A 16,501-nucleotide genomic window follows, 5' to 3' on the forward strand; every position below is an offset into this window, starting at 1 on the left:
TCATTCGAAGATAAGATTATTTTCATGTAAAGATTTGAGGAGCCCTGGCCGGTTTGGCTCAGCGGTTAGAGCATCGGCCCACGGACCAGAGAGTCCCAGGTTCGATTCCCGCTAAGGGCACGTACCTCGGTAGCAGTTTGTCCCTGGGCCTGGTTGGGGTCTTGTGGGTGGCAGCCAGTCGTGTGTCTCTCTCATCTAGATGTTTCTCGCTCTCTCTTCCCTCCTCTTTCCCTCCCATTCTATCCGAAGGTAAATGTAAAAAATGTCCTCAGGAGAGGATTAAAAAAAAAAGATTTGAGAATTAAAGCTAAATTAGTTCTTTTCCAGCTGACTTGCCATAAATTCAAGTAAGTGTTTGTCTGTCTCATTAGCGACCAAGAGACTAAAGAAGCATAAAAAAAATCAATATATCCTTACCTTTCTCATTACAGTTTTTGGTTTATAATTCTTTAGGTGGGAAACTTACAACCACTGCACTGGGGCTTTAGTTTTCTTCCAGCTCAAAGTCCACACCAGCCTCACAGTAGTGGTAACTTCTAGGCCTTTTATCCCCTCTTTTGTGTTACAGATATAAGCCTCCCATAGGCCCAGAATTATTTTGCCCACTAGCTGCTTGCCACGTTTGATATTCAAACTTTAGAGAGCATTGCCAGACCTGCAGACCAAAGTGATTTCCCATGTATCTGGAAATAATTAGGGAGAATTCAGTGGGAACTTTGTCAGTGAACTAACCGTGGTAGATGTGATCACTTACCTCTCTGTAAGGTTGACTAGCACAGGCTGCTTTCACTGTTTTTTCCCTTTCTATTGGACAAGACTTTGAGATTTCAGAATTTTCTTTCCAAGATGTTGAATTAAGAATGTTTTTTATTACTCGGTGGTTATATGTTGATACTTTCTGGAACTAATTTCTGAATGTTGTGTACACAATTCACGTGCCTTCCTCTGGTGTGACTCTAGCAGGGTTTGTTTCTGGTTTATGGAGCTTCATGATTTTGAATTAGTGGGCTAGGAACATGGGGGGAAATGTGAAATTAATCAAGAGATAATATCAGTACCCCAGTTTTTAGTGACATTTAATATTATCAGATTTCTTGATTAGCTGGGAAAAAAGAATTGAGCTATAAATATAAATGTTTTTTAACTGTAACATTTTAATAGCTCATATTATGACATCATTTCTGATGTATTTAAATGTCCTTTGGACAACAAAAGGAAGAGAACTATGGATTCAGAATCCCTTATTAGTTAACCCTTGGGACCAAATGTGTTGGAATTCAGAATTTTTTGGATTTTAGAAAAGTATAATGTATGTAACATATATTAATGTATTATCCTTGCAGACTCTGGAGCATTTTATGAAGCTATATATATATAAATATTTACATTAAATATGATTATATTTAATAATTAAATATAATAAAATAAAGATTATGAATAGTATTACCAAGTGAGATCTGGTTTTGTTACCAAAGTTTTACAGAAACTTTGAATTTTGGAATTGAGGATAAGGAATTGTAGTGCCATAAGAATGAAGAAGCAGCTATCTTCATTATAAGGAAACTACTAGCTCCTTTTATTTTTTTTTTGTATTAATCAACAAATCATTTATTAGAAATATTTCCTGCAAAACTTTACTTACCCAAATAAAGAATCTTGGGTCCAGAAACCTGTCATCCATTGCATTCAGATTTATAAAAATAGCAGATAGGCTATAAAACCTTTCATTTGTTTGAACTTTGAACTTTGCCTACAGATTATTATATTCTGGCTCTGTTGTTTTCTTCTTATAGCTTTTTGGTCTTTCTGTACCTAAAATCATCCAGGAATATATATGTTAGTAGTGCTTATTTTTTACAGAAATAGACAATTGATTGGCTTCATTATTCTAGTTTGTTTTGTAATGTTCATGCTATAAAGGATAACTATTAACCAGTCCTTTCAAAGAATAAGTCATACTCTGCCCAGCGGATCATATAGCCTGTTGTGTGCATGTGATCTGTCCAGTCTGAAAAGCCTTTTTTTTCCTCAAGGTTTAATCATTCTGGAGCCAGAAAACCAGCACTGATTTCTGTGTCTTCTTTAGGGGCTATCAGAAGTAGTAAAGAGTTGGAGATTCTCCTTGCATTTTTACCTCTAGGTGTGTAGTATATTAGAAAAAGTTTAAATGCTTGTTGTTCGTGATTTAAGTTTGGCAGTTGAAAATGTGTACTTACTATACTAGTAGCTTAGTTTCCAGATCATTTTACATAGGGATACTGTCTGACTTAGATTTATCTTTTAGTCCTGATTTTCTGAAGCATAATTTCTGATTGCCCTTGCCTGGGTCATTTGTATACTCTGGAAGAAACAGATACAATTTATAGTCACAAATATATGTAAGTATTCTTTTTCAACCTCATTAATGCAGTATGCTTGGTTGTTCAATATTTGCAGAGTTGACGACATTTTCTTTTTTTGTTAGTTAAAGCACTGTATAAATTTTTGAAGTCTTATGTTTTCTTATGAAGCTATAACCAAAGGGTGTTTCAAAGGAATTTGATTGCTTAAGAACTTTCAAGCAACAAGTTTTAAATTTTAGAATTGCTCTTCAGAATAAGAATTACAGGTATTTTATAAAATAGTGTATTATGAATCAAAAGTTAAGGGACCACATTTCATATCAGTAAAACCCTGCCATCCAGATAATACCTTAAACTGTTTGATTTCTCCCTGAAGGTCAGTGTTTGGGCATATATGGACCATGAAATAATACCCCACGAGTAGATTCTGAGGACCCTGTCTCTCTCTCGCATAGAATTTCAACTCCCCGCAAGCTAAAATTTTTGTGAAGGAAATTAGCCAGCTTATTCTCCACACTAAATGCTCTCTGTCGTTCATTTTGCTTTGCTTTCTTTTAAATTTATTTGAGAGTCAGGAACCAGGATTACCAGACTCTCAGAATCAAAAAATAATACCCATCATCTACCCCCAACACACACATACCCCTTGTTTTTAGAAATACAAACCTTGCATAGTTGGTTCTCTTTTCAGAGTATCCTATGCAACACTACTTTTTCTAGTTATATAACGCACTTTTCTTGCCATGCATGTGCATGTAAGTAAAAGCTTACTTTAGTTTGACTTGATGTTTAGAGAGGAAGATGCCAGTTGGGAAGAAGCCTGTCAGTTTGTCGAGCCTGCCCATGACAGGTGGGGTGCGGAGGAGCTTCTCTGGTGACGAAGAGTTGACTCCTCCTCCATATCGAACCCTTCCAGCACAGACAGCCCTGGAGGCCTTCCCACCTCCCAGCACTAGCCGAGAGTTCAGTCCCAGCCTCAAAACAGGTAATTAGTTACATCAGCACCTCAGGTACTACAGAGGGTCAAGTCTGGGTAGGGTGGTGGGAGACAAAGCATGGTCTGGCATGACAGGTGCTGACTCATTAAATTTTTCTTTTTTTGTCAACTAAAAAATTCATTTTCACTAGTTCTTGATAGTCACTTCACTAAGAGGAATCATCAGGGAAGGGAAGTTTTTATTTTTGTTATAAACCATTTCTGAGCTTTGAATTAGGGTAAAGCTATAATTTCAGTTTATGGAATTGTGTGACAACTTGGACAAGTTCATGGTTTCATTAAAAGAGTTGAGCATTTGCATTGCATAATTCTATGTGACTTCCCCTGGGGGAGGAATGTGCCATTAGGGAGTGATGTGCTTAATCAGATCCAAAGATGAGGCTTTGGTCATAGCGGTCCATAGCGTCTCATTTGTTAGACAGGATGTGTTTTGTGTTTCCGTCTAATTTTGGTTCTGGCAGTAACATTTATTACAATCATTAGTTGAATAACATGGACTTAGAAATACAGTACCTGTATAATTTTGGTGTTGAATTTGAGTGGAATTTATTTCCATAATTTTTATGTTTATTTCTGTATAGTGATTAATAAAGTAAATGATGTTTAATTTGAGTTTAAATGGTTAGGCCAAGCTGGTAGTTTGTAAGGAAGACTATAAAAGGTTTCACCCTTTAGAATTGCCAAGAACAAACATATCACAGAATATCAGAAAGACTCCAGTTGCGTGATAAACTTTCGTAGATGTGAATACAGCTCAGACGCCTTGGAAACCAACGTTGTGTCTGCCTGCTATGTATTCTGCCACTTCCTGACTGTTGCTTTTAAACCAGATTGTCTTATCTAACCAGCACTGTTTAAAATGCCTTTTGTATATTGAAAACCTAGGTGGGACTTAGTACCTGCTTTCTTCTCATTCCTCTGTTTCCTAATGTATTTGGTTGGCTGATAATATTTTTGTACCTCAAGTTATCAGCCTTTTTTAAATTTTATTTTATTTATTTTATTTGCCATTTTAAGATGTGTTCTTTAGCTTTTGCCTCCCTAACGGTGTTATAAGGTCATCTTGATCCTTCCCAGTCTGTTTTCTCTGATATCCTTATATCTAAAGGAAATTACTATAGATAGATAAGACCGAAAGTCCAAGTTTATCTGCTCTTTAACGGAAAAAACTTCAGTCTATCTAAAGAATGTTACGGTTTTCTGCTTGTTTGTCTCTAATTTTTTCTTTTTGTACTTGTTACTTATGACAGTCTTCTTCAATGTAAGTAATTAACTATAAATATTGTGAGCTCTGGATATAGTTGAATTTTTATTGGATTTTAGTTGTATTGTCTTTTAAGTATTAGACTGATTTTGAGGACAACTGTCACGCTTTGTGAGAGGTTACTACTGATTCATGTAAAACAATTTGACTTGTAGAATTGGCAAAAACCCAAGAACTTAGAGTAGACACGTGGGATGGAAACCACAGGCCTCAGATGGTTTCTTTCTTCCACTGGTGTCTATGGTGTCTTCTGAGCTGGGGGCACATCTGTGGGACCGGTGTAATCTTACTCTGGTGAAACTGTAGGAACTACGTGCAGTATCTTAACTATACAAAAGCTACAGTTGGTTAGCTGTTGAGTTTATTATATTTATAGGCTTCTTGGTAGGAAATGTGATTTCCATTAGCTTATCTCCTGAAATGTTAGTGATTAGAGTTGGCAAAATGACTTCCTTTTAAAAAATAGAGCTAAGAAAATGCTTTTGTGTAGAAAGTGAAGTGTAGCCACAGGATCTATTTTATTTCATCCATCCTTCACTGAGAGTGAAACCTGGGAAGGAGAAATGATTAGTGTGAAGATACCAGGCAGGCTTTATTTTAGGTTCCATCAAAACAAAAACTGCATTAAAACATTCCACATCTGAGTGAACGTTTCACCTTTATCTTGAGTTACTTTTTTTTAAGCACATTATTTCCATATTTTAACATGAGTAGAAGCCTAATCCAGAAATTGGTTGTTAATAAATGCAAATAGTTTCAGTGTATGCTTTAGAATTTCAATTTACCTTTCTTGCATTTAAAAAATAAACATCTGTTTGAATGGAACATGTTTGGTCTTGAAGCACGGTAATTCTTTTATCATTCATTTAGCCATCTGATCATCATATAACAAGGTATTGTTTTATTCAACCTTTTATTGTGGGTACTGCACCTTTAATGAAACTTGGGTTTTCTTTTTTTTTTTCTTTTTGTCTGTTTATTTTTATGGTATTGTTCAGATGTCTTTAACAATTAATGCATGTTGGTTAGATTTGAACCATTCTAATAATATTAAGTAATTTTTTAAAGAAAGGAAAACTGCACAGTCTTGTTTGCTTTACCAGTCTGATTGGTATTTGTTTAGCTGCTATTATAGGTACATTGTATTCACTTTTCTGTCTTTGGACTATTAAGTTTTTTAACATCACCACCAAAACAAGTAACAAAGTAAAATAAAATGAATTTGGCATCTCTGAAATGATTATTCTTTAAATTATTAAATAAGATGTCAAAGACCGTTATTTTTTAAACGAATCTTTTGTAAATAAAATCAAGACATGGTAGTTTTCTGCAGCTACTGTATTTAACTTTAAAATTGTAGCCATTTAGCCCAGCTGGTGTGGCTCAGTGGGTTGAGCATCGTCCCATGGACTGAGAGGTCCCGGTTGGATTCCCAGTCAGGACACATGCCCAGGTTTCAGGCTTGATCCCCAGTGGGGTGCATGCAGGAGGCAGCCAATCAATGTTTCCATCTCTGTTCCTCCCTCTCTCCCTAAAAAATCAATAAAAACATATTTTTTAATTAATAAGTAAAAAAATAATTAAAGTGTAGCCATTTGAATATTGTTCTACATGGTAACACTATCAAGTAACTGGTTTATGAACTTAGTTGGCTTACCGCTCCTCTAAATAGAGTACTAATTCTCATAAATTTACTTTTTTTCACCTAGCCAGTGTGGCTCACTAGATTGAGCATCGTCCCATGGACTGAGAAGTCCCGGTTCAATTCTCAGTCAGGGCACATGCCTGGGTTGTAGGCTCAATCCCTAGTCAGGGGTCGTGGAGGAGGCAGCCAGTCTATGTTTCTCTCTCTCTAAAAAATCAATGAAACAGTAAAATAATTTTTTAAACTTTTTTTCTGTATAAGCAGTTTCCAATTTACATTCCATATATATGCATCCCTCACTCCAGTTGTAATGAAAAGATCCATAATGGCCCTGGCCGGTTTGGCTCAGCGGTTATAGCGTTGGCCCACAGACCAGAGAGACCCGGGTTCGGTTCTTGCTGAGGGCACGTACCTCGGTTGCAGTTTGTCCCCAGCCCCAGTTTCTCATGTTTATGTTTCTTTCTCTCTCTTCCTTCTTCCTCCCTGTCTCCCTCCTGTTCTATCTGAAGATAAATGCAAAAATGTCCTCGGGTGAGGATGGGAAAAAAGAAAGCAAAGATCCAAAATGGAGGATGCGAAACATGTCTTCCTTTTCTTTGGAGCCAGTGCCTGCAGGCAGCAAGCAGGTTACCTCCGTGAGTCACACATTGTGATATGTGTGGGAGCACCGTGCTGCTGCCCCAGCTAAACGACCGCAGCCGGTCAGCTCCCACTGCTCTTAGCCCTTCGGGAATGCTACTTTCTCGAACTCGCTGATTTGGCTCAGCAGTTAAGATGTCAGTCAGCCCACGGACCGCGGGGTCGTGGGTTCAGTTCCTGGGCAAGGGCACGTACCTGGGTTGCAGGTTCAATACTGGGCCCAGTCGTGGTTGTGAGGGAAGCAACCACTCAGTGTGCCTCTCTCACATCAAAGTTTTTCTCCCTCTCCCCTCCCTCATTCCCTTCCACTCTATGCAAAAAGAAAGAAAAATAATAATAATGCTAGTCTCCTATTGCCAGGGTTTTATGTGAAATTTCTTTGTTTCAAAACATTCAGTCAAATTTAAAAGTACCATAGGACACAGGTAGGATAGGGAAAAGAAAGCACAGGTTACCTCTGATTTAACGTTGTTCACTGTGGATTAGATTCTAGGGACATGTTGGCATGCAAGATAGCCTATTGTTTAAATTATTTGAAACTTGACCAGCTCAGTTCTGGTTAAACAATAACTTTTTGAGAAACCCGAACACACCTCTTAGAGGTTGGTTAAGACTTGTTTTTAACATCTGGCTAAGTGGGGTATTTCTCTTGTTTTGGGGTTATTTTGTTTGTTTTTTAAAGAGAGAGAAGCATCAGTGTGAAAGAGAAATATCAGTGGGCTGCCTCTACCATGCACCCCAACTAGGGATCAGACCCAAAACCTGGATGTGAACCCCACTACCTTTTGGTGTACCAGACGATGCAACAAAATGTGCCAGCACTGTGATTATTTTTATTTAAAAAGTGCGGAAGTAATTTTTTAGAAGGGAGGAGTTCTGTAGAAAGTAGGGGTAGACCTCAGGGAAAGGAATTAGGGCAATCTGAAGTTACTGGGTAATTGTATTGAGGGACAGCAGTTTAAGTTGAGGAGTTTATAGAGTTAGCAGAATCTCAGAATTAACCTAAAATGTTTGCATAAGATCAGTGCTGGGCCTGGCAAAGAAAAAATGTGTCTTTGTCTTCATCCTTGGCCTATGCGTTAGAAAGAGCCCTCCTGTCATTAGAGATTCTGGCTAGCATGACTTGTGTGGCTACCCAGAAATCTAAACCCCACTGAAAATATTGGAAACTGAAAAATAATTGTCCCTAAAAATAAAGACTAATTAGAATGTGACTCTGTTTGTAAACTGAGGACTGTCTATACTGTTGGTTTCTTTTCTTTAAGAATCAAGTCATCAGTTAAGAACTCAAGACAGGCAATATTGCTGTTAAGTGATCCCATTGGTAGGTAATGTTAACCATTTTGCACCAGTGGTTTTCACATTGCCGATGTCAAAAAATTTTTATTTCACCTAAAATGGTCATCAGGTTTTCCATGATTTTAGTTTTACTATAAGTGTTTATCTAATATCAGTTTATTATTTATTTTGTTTATTTTTTTCTTTATTGATTTTAGAGAGAGAGGAAGGGAGAGGGAGAGAAATAGAAACATCGAGATGAGAGAAAACATCAATTGGCCACCTCCTGCATGCCCCCCACTGGGGATCGGGCCCATAACCTGGGCATGTGCCCTGACCGGGAATCGAATCAGAGACCTCTGGGTACATGGGTCAACACTCAACACGGAGCCACACCAGCCGGGCTATTATTTATTTTATAAATATGTTACTTACATAGTTTATATTCTATTTACATTATAGATAGTATTTTGTATTTGTAATATTTTAACATTAAGATTAGATTTCTATCTTTTCTGTAGGGAGTCTTTTTAATAAAGGTACTACTTGGAGTTAATATTGGAGATTATATTAAAGTCATATTTGTTGTGTTGTTACTTATTAAATATAGTTGAGGACCATGCAAGATAATACATCATTGTTTGTATAGACATTGACATAAAAGTGAATACTTGACCATAAGAAAAATTTGAATTATTCTAGTTAAATAAATGATCCTTATTATCTTGAATATTTTGTTGAAGATGTCCATTGTGCAGTGTCCAATATGCAGTATTTTACTTTGGAACTTTCCTTAGTGCTAATACACTTTGGAAATTAAAATTACTTTAAATGCTTATACTTAACTGTAAAGCTGGTGGAACATGAAGGTTAAAAGCAATCTGAGCCCTGGCCTGTTTGGCTCAGTGGTTGGAGCATCGGCCTGCGGACTAGAGAGTCCCGGGTTCGGTTCCCGCTAGGGGCACGTACCTAAATACATACATACATACATACATACATACATACATACAATCTGAATATTCCAGAAAGGCTTACTAACATCCTGTATGTTTATGTCTTTCATGCAGTGACTACATTGCAGCTGAAGGAGGAGTTGATAGATGGAGAGGACTATAATTTCCTCCAGGGAGCGTCTGATCAGGAAAGCAATGGCTCTGCCAACTTCTACATCAAACAAGAGCCCTGAGCTGGCTCGGAAACTGAGGGTGGGAGGGGTGACTTTCACACAGGACTGGTCTGTCGCCGCTCCAGCTGTGCCGCGGGGCTCTTCTACTGGGACGTTTTGCTAAACAGAAACTTTCAGTTCCAGATTTTTCAGGTGGGTGGGGAAACTATTTTAGTCGTGGGGGGAAATTTTTCAATTTATAAAGATGGACAATTTTTGTGTTGTATTTGAAGCTTTTGAAAGAATTTTGTAATATTTTACACGTTTGGATTTATGTGCATTGTTAACAAGAACTGAAATTCTAACTTTTTTGGTAAGATTAAAGTTTAGGTAGCAGGATCGAAGGAAATGATTTAAGAAGGATATAGTTGTAAATGCAAGTGAACTGTCAATACAAATGAACCTTTTTGGTACCTGTTGGGAGATTTGGGGATTTTAGAAATTAGGCCAGTCACATCTCCAGCTTCCTTTGCTGCAGAAATATGCAACTGAACCCACTCATGGAGGGTTCGTCACCATATGGCTCATGGAAGGGGTAATGAATTCTGCTTGTGGCATTTTATTGCAGCCCATTTTAAATGTTTGTACAGAAATGTTTTTCATTCTGTGAACATTTATTTGGAGTTCTATATTAAACTGGAAGAACTCTGGATACTTTTATATGTTCTCCTTTAATTAAAAAAAGTGATTAAAATGATCCTAACACTAAAGTGTTAAACTGGAATGGTTGGCAAGATATACAGGATGTCAGTCTACATGTTGAGGGGTTGGGGAAAATGCAATATTGTTCGAAGTTTATTTCATTCTGCTTACTAAAAAGTGCCCCACAAAAGGGATTTTGATTAGTTCTTTGCCATTTCCCTCCATCTATGAGATAAGATTTGGTATAACCACACCCCAAAACATGTTCTGTATTACCAGGAGAATCAAATTCAAAGTTGTTTAAAGTTAAAATAAGTTCAGATTTCAAAATCATTCCAGCTCTGCTTTTAACTAGCCTGGATTTGTTAGAAAACTAAATTGAAAGAGAATTTAATTTTCTTTAAATTCCATATATATCTATATAGTATGAACTGTCTTTATTTGTGTTCAGAATTAGTTTTAACAATAATAACTGATTTGGACCATTTTGAACATTCCCTGCTTTAAAATTCACATGGCTTCCTTTAAAAAAATAAAAGAAGGATCTAAGGGTAAATTGGTGAAAAGTTTGCTCTCTGCATTTTCTAACTTTCTGAGTTGTGACTGAATGAGAGCTCTAGCGTTTACCAGTGAGGTTCATGAACTAAACTCTCAGGAATTATTGCATCTGTTCTAGAAGTGCTTCTGGGTCTTAGCCTGGCCTCTTCAGAGTGGGAATATTGACCATCTCCTCTGGAATATAGGTAGGGCTAATTAGAAATTAATCAAAATGATTAAACTCTACAGTCCTTCAACCTATGGAATGCTTTAAAACATGTTAATGGAAAGCCCCAGGAGACCATGTTAGGTAAGATTTTTGTTTGAATTTTAAAATGCATAGAACGTTAAAAACCAGCAATTTATTTTCTAAAATAATGCTCTACTTTTGGGAATAATAGCATTGGTAATACGCACAGGTTTACCTCATTCTATGCAAGAGGGGTTAATAACTTAAGGTTTTGTAGTTGCTACTGGAACTAAAATTTGTTACTTTATAATGTAAGAATGTATGGAATTGCATGTCAACATTTCTTAATATTGACTCTTTAGGGGCATAAATGCAGATCATATCAACGCCAAGTTGATTCTCAAGTGTCAAATATATGTGAATTCAGCTGTTAAATTACTGGATATTTATCTTAAACAACATTATAGAGAGGGACCTACTATAAATGTGACATCCTTACACTTCCCAAATCTTTAACTTATAAGGATCTTCCCATAAACTTAAAGCCTAGACTTCCAAAGCAAGAGTTACAACAGTCTTTATTCTCAGACTCAGTGAATTAAACCCAGGACTCTGATTTCATGATATGGGCACAAGAAGCCAGTTGTATGGCATGTTCTACCAGTACCTTGGGCTTAGGGGCTCTATAGGGAACTGAATAAGTCAGGAGGGATTTGATTTGGAGCCTGGTAATTAGTTCTGTGAAATGCTCACTTGTTTATAAGCTTCCGGTTCTAGAGCAAAACCAGGCTCTGAGTGTTTTTTTAATTTCCCACCTATTCATGAAGGTGTTTCTTGTCTTGATCCCATGACCAACAGTTAAAGGTTGGTAAGGACTTCCTACCGTCTAAATACAATCTCAAGCCCTCTTCGTTGTGCAGACTCTTTAACTCCTACTGCCAGTGACAGAAAATAAATAATGCAGAGGAGATTTACATATTAGCCATAACTCCAATTGTACAACTCAATAGCCCCATTATCTTTTACGGTTCAAAATGTACTGCTGACCTTGGGTTTGTTTTTGTTTTTGTTTTTCCTGTTAGGATTATTTGGGGGTTTTGGTAGTTTAAACTCTTTAACCTTTTCTTTGCTGTGTATGAGGAAAGCTAAAGCTGTTATCAACTTCTTATTCTACGGATACTAACACGGGTTTTCAGTGTTTGTTTGTTTTTATTATTATTAATTTTTTCGTGATGTGAATACCCTCTCCCATCAATATTTGTATTATGGTGCTATATATTTGGTAATGATCCTTTACTATTGGGAAGGGATTTTAAAAATACTGTGATTAAACTGGGTTTCTTCCTTTGATTTTCATATTTTAAATAAAGCCACAGTCATTTATACAAAAGAAAAGCATCTGTCCCTGGGCAAATCTTTTGAGGACAGAGGTCAAAGTAAACTGCTTAAGGTTTTTACATCATTTCTGTATGTATTTGATATATAGACCAATATCTGTACAAATTTAATCTTTTATTTTCTTGGTAACTTGTGATCATTGAGAAAGTATTTGAAACTTTCTCAGGAAGTGTATATAATGGCGTGAAAAATTCTTCGGAGAAATTTATGTTCCTTTCATTTTTACCAAATTGCAAATTTTCAGCATGGATGTGAAAGCATTAAAATTATAACTTTGTGTACAAGATGAAAATAATTCACTAAATTTGCCCTTTTTTTACACAAAATAAAATGTTAAAGTTAAGTTGTATTTGAGCATTTCTTTAATACGCTTTGGTCCTTAAGAGGTTTCCTTTTTTTATTAAAAATATTGAGTGCCTGCCCTGGCCGGTTTGGCTCAGCAATTAGAGCGTCGGCCCAAAGACCACAAAGAGTCGTGAGTTCGATTCCAGTCAAGGGAACGTACCTCGGTTGCAGTTCAGTCTCTGGCTCTGGTCGGGGTCATGCAGGAGGCAACCAATAGATGTGTCTCTCACATCAATGTTTCTTTGTCTCTCTCCTTCCTTCTGTCTGAAAATAAATGGAAAAATATCCTTGGGTGAGGATTAAAAATATGTACATATATCAAGTGCCTTCTATACGCAATCAGAGGCCCCTGTGAGACTCAGATCAGGTTCTTCCTCACGGTTCCTACAGTTTAATAAGGTAAAAGCAAGTTCATGCGTGAGAAAGAATTTACTACTAGCTGACAAGGAAGGAAGGGAGTGTGTGTGGATATATGAGCACGGTTGCACTTGAGCTGGGGTTTTATGGAACTCGGGAGCAGAGATGAATGTGGACCACCTAAGGGGGAGGGTACTTTATTTTTTTTTTTAAACATTTTAACACAGATTAGCATGTCTGGTTCATTTCAGCTCCTTCACTGCCAACCCTGGGGGCAGGGACTACATCAGTTTCTCTGCCTTCTCTGTGATGACCAAGGTATAAAGTATCTGCTGCATTGGACTTTTGATTTTTAGAGAGTAGAGGGAGAGAAAGAAACCTCGATTTGAGAGCGAGACATTGATAAGTTGTCTCCTGCACGACCCCAGCCAGGACTCGGGATTGAACCTGCAACCCAAGGAGGGGGCCTTGACCAGGAATCGAACCTGCAACCCTTTGGATCTGCAGGCTGATGCTCATACCCCTGAGTCAAACCAGTCAGGGAACCCTTTTTTTCCCCCAAGCTCTGTTAACTTTTTTTCTTTAATTGATTTGAGAGAGAGGGGAAGGGAGAGGGAGAGAGAGAAACAGCGATGAGAGAACATCAGTTGCCCACCTCCTGCATGCCTCCCACTGGGGATTGGGCCCACAACCTGGGCATATGCCCTGACCGAGAAGCAAACCGGCGACCTTGGTGAGTGGGTCGACGCTCAACCACTGAGCCACACCAGCAGGGCTCTGTTAACCTCTTAAGCAGAGTTCATAGGCTGTAAATAAATTGTCCCACCCCTGGCCGGTTTGGCTCAGCGGTTAGAGCGTCGGCCTGCGGTCCAGAGAGACCCGGGTTCGGTTTCCACTAAGGGCATGTTCCTCAGTTGCAGGATGTCCCCAGCCCTGGTTGGGTTGTGCAGGTGGCAACCACTTGATGTGTCCCTTTCATGTCGATGTTTCTCTCTCTCTCCCTCCACTCTATCTGAACAAAAAATTTAAAAATGTCCTCTGGTGAGGATAAAAAAATAAAATAAATAATAAATTGTCCCAGCCAGCTACTGCTGTTTCTATTAAGAGGGAACCCAAAGATCTCTCCTTTGCCAGTGACTGCCTCTTTGGAAAATTACTCAACTTCTACTACAAGAGCAGTTTGTGGAGAATTTTATGGATGTAAGATAGTAAAGAGGTGGAGTGGGTCTCTTCAAGGGTTAATTTCATCACACTTTAGAAACATAATGAATTCCAAGGAAAACATGTACAACCCAATTTCTGCCGTTTTCTACCTTGAATGGCTTAGACAGTTGCCCCAGTAGGTTGGAATTCCCAAGTTGTCTCTCATTTACTATCCCACAAGCTTTGATATATGTATTCTTTTTAAGTTTTTATATATATTTCTTTAAACCATTACGTGCCTCTTGGGAAACTTCCTAATGTGCTTTACGCCCAGAAATTTTTTTTTTTTTTCTTATCCTCACCCAAGGACATTTTTTGATATTTTGTTCAGATAGAGTGGGAGGGGGGGAGAGAGAAACATCGACATGAAAGGGACACATCGAATGGTCGCCACCCACACGACCCAACCAGGGCCAGGGACAAACTGCAACCGAGGTACGTGCCCTTAGCGGGAACCGAACCCGGGTCTCTTCGGAGCGCAGGCCGACGCCCTAACCACTGAGCAAAACTGGCCAGGGCCAGAAATTTGTTTTGAGAGCATCAGATGTGTCCCCAAACAAGTAACTTTTTAGCATTGTGTCTATCTAGCTTCCTGAGATTGGAAGAACAGTGAAACTTTTTCCTTTTTATAGACTGTTACTGAGGCTAAGGGCACCTTGCTGCCCTGTGATCGAGTGTCAAGCCTCTCTCCAGTGGGCCAAAATAGGGCTCGCCTACTGCCAAAAAATAGAATAATGTAAAGGAATGTATTTTAAATACAGGGTTGGGAGAAAGTAGGTTTACAGTTATGAGTACGTGAAACAGTTTATCCTTGTATTATTTATTAAATATTGTAGTATTTGCCATGTGAACGGTAAACCTACTTTTGCCCACCCTTAATGCATTTAACTTTATTCAAACAAAAGCTTTATTGAAAGCATGAAGGGTCCTGCATGAGTCGTCCACTTCACACACCAGCTGGTAGCTGGTATATAGGATTAGGTCCAAAACCCAAACTTCCTTCAGAAGCAGTACTTTTATTTTTCAGTTATAGTTTACTTTTTTTACTTTAGACTTTAGTCAGGGAGGAATGGAGAAAGAAAGACGTTGATGTGAGACACACCTCAGTAGGCCACCTCCCAAACTCACCCAGACCAGGGATCAAACCTGCAGCCCAGGTATGTGCCCCAAACTGGGACTCAAACCCACAGCCTTCCATGCAGGGGACAACACTCCAGGCGACTCACACCTGCCAGGGCTACAGTCTTTTACACAGTGGTTGGTCCCCCCGGTATTTCCAGGACCCACCTAGCACCATACGTAATTATTAGAGTATTTTTCATCTCACCATAGTCTACCCTTTCACTTCTACCAAAATGAAGTCCTATCATTCAATCCTTCCTCTCAGCCCTCAGTACTCCAAATTTGACTTCACTTAACCCTGCAAACTCAGGACGTTCTCATATCACTTGGTAACTATATAAAGGCAATAAAGCCTGGTCGGTTCAGGGCACATGCCGGTCAGGGCACATGCCCAGGTTGTGGGCCCGATGCCCAGTGTGGGGCATGCAGGAGTTGGCCAGTTAATGTTCTCTCTCATCAATGTTTCTATCTCTTGCTCTCCCTTCTTCTCTCTAAAATCAATAAAAGAAATAACATTTAAATAAATAAATAAGCCCTGGCCAGTTTGGCTCAGCGGTTAGAGCGTCGACCTGCGGTCCGGAGAGACCCGGGTTCGGTTCCCGCTAAGGGCACGTACTTCGGTTGCAGTTTGTCCCCGGCCCTGGTTGGTCGTGCGGGTGGCAGCCACTCGATGTGTCCCTTCACGTCGATGTTTTTCTCTCTCTCTCCCTTCCTCTCTCTCCCTCCCACTCTATCTGTACAAAAAATGGGAAAATATCCTCGGGTGAGGATAAAAAAAAAAAAAAAAAAAAGAAATAACATTTAAATAAATAAATTAAGCCCTGGCCGGTTTGGCTCAGCGGTTAGAGCGTCGGCCTGTGGTCCGGAGAGACCCGGGTTCGGTTCCCGCTAAGGAACCAGTTGCAGTTTGTCCCCGGCCCTGGTTGGTTGTGCGGGTGGCAGGCACTCAATGTGTCCCTTTCACGTCGATGTTTCGCTCTCTCTCTCTCTCTCCCTCCCACTCTATCTGAACAAAAAAAAAAAAATTGTCCTCAGGTGGGGATAAAAATAAATAAATAAATAAATAATAAATAAAGGCAGTAAAGCATAGCGGCCAAGAGTGGAGTCCGAAGCCAGCTGCTCAGACTGGAGCGTGACACCTTCTCTTGCTAGTCACATAAGGTTTCTCAGTTTCCTCAATTGTAAAATGGGAATACTAGTACCAACCTCCTTAGAGTTGTAAAGATTGAATGAATTCATGTGTGTCAAGTTCTTAGAACAGCCTGGACCCAGAGTAAGGTCGTACTTAACCACTGCTTTGAATCCAAGTACCTCTGCCAGTGTGCGGAGGAACCACAGGGGAGCACACACATTCAAATGTAGATCCAGCCCTGGCCG

General features: G+C 38.9%; 1 protein-coding gene across 5 annotated transcripts in view; it reads left to right on the top strand.

The window, feature by feature from the left end:
• The window catches only part of MBTD1 (mbt domain containing 1), a 65,259-nt gene extending 52,821 nt beyond the window's left edge, over window positions 1-12,438 (top strand). For all 5 annotated transcript variants that reach the window (XM_036268494.1, XM_036268496.1, XM_036268495.1 and 2 more), the window contains one exon: window positions 9,233-12,438. In XM_036268494.1, coding sequence (XP_036124387.1) covers window positions 9,233-9,351 — 119 coding nt within the window. In that variant the 3' untranslated portion in view covers window positions 9,352-12,438. The remainder of the gene's footprint in view (window positions 1-9,232) is intronic.
• The last annotated feature ends 4,063 nt before the right edge of the window (window positions 12,439-16,501 follow it).

The sequence above is a fragment of the Molossus molossus genome, unplaced genomic scaffold, assembly GCF_014108415.1.
Source record: "Molossus molossus isolate mMolMol1 unplaced genomic scaffold, mMolMol1.p scaffold_m16_p_19, whole genome shotgun sequence".
Classification (NCBI taxonomy): Eukaryota; Metazoa; Chordata; class Mammalia; order Chiroptera; family Molossidae; genus Molossus; species Molossus molossus.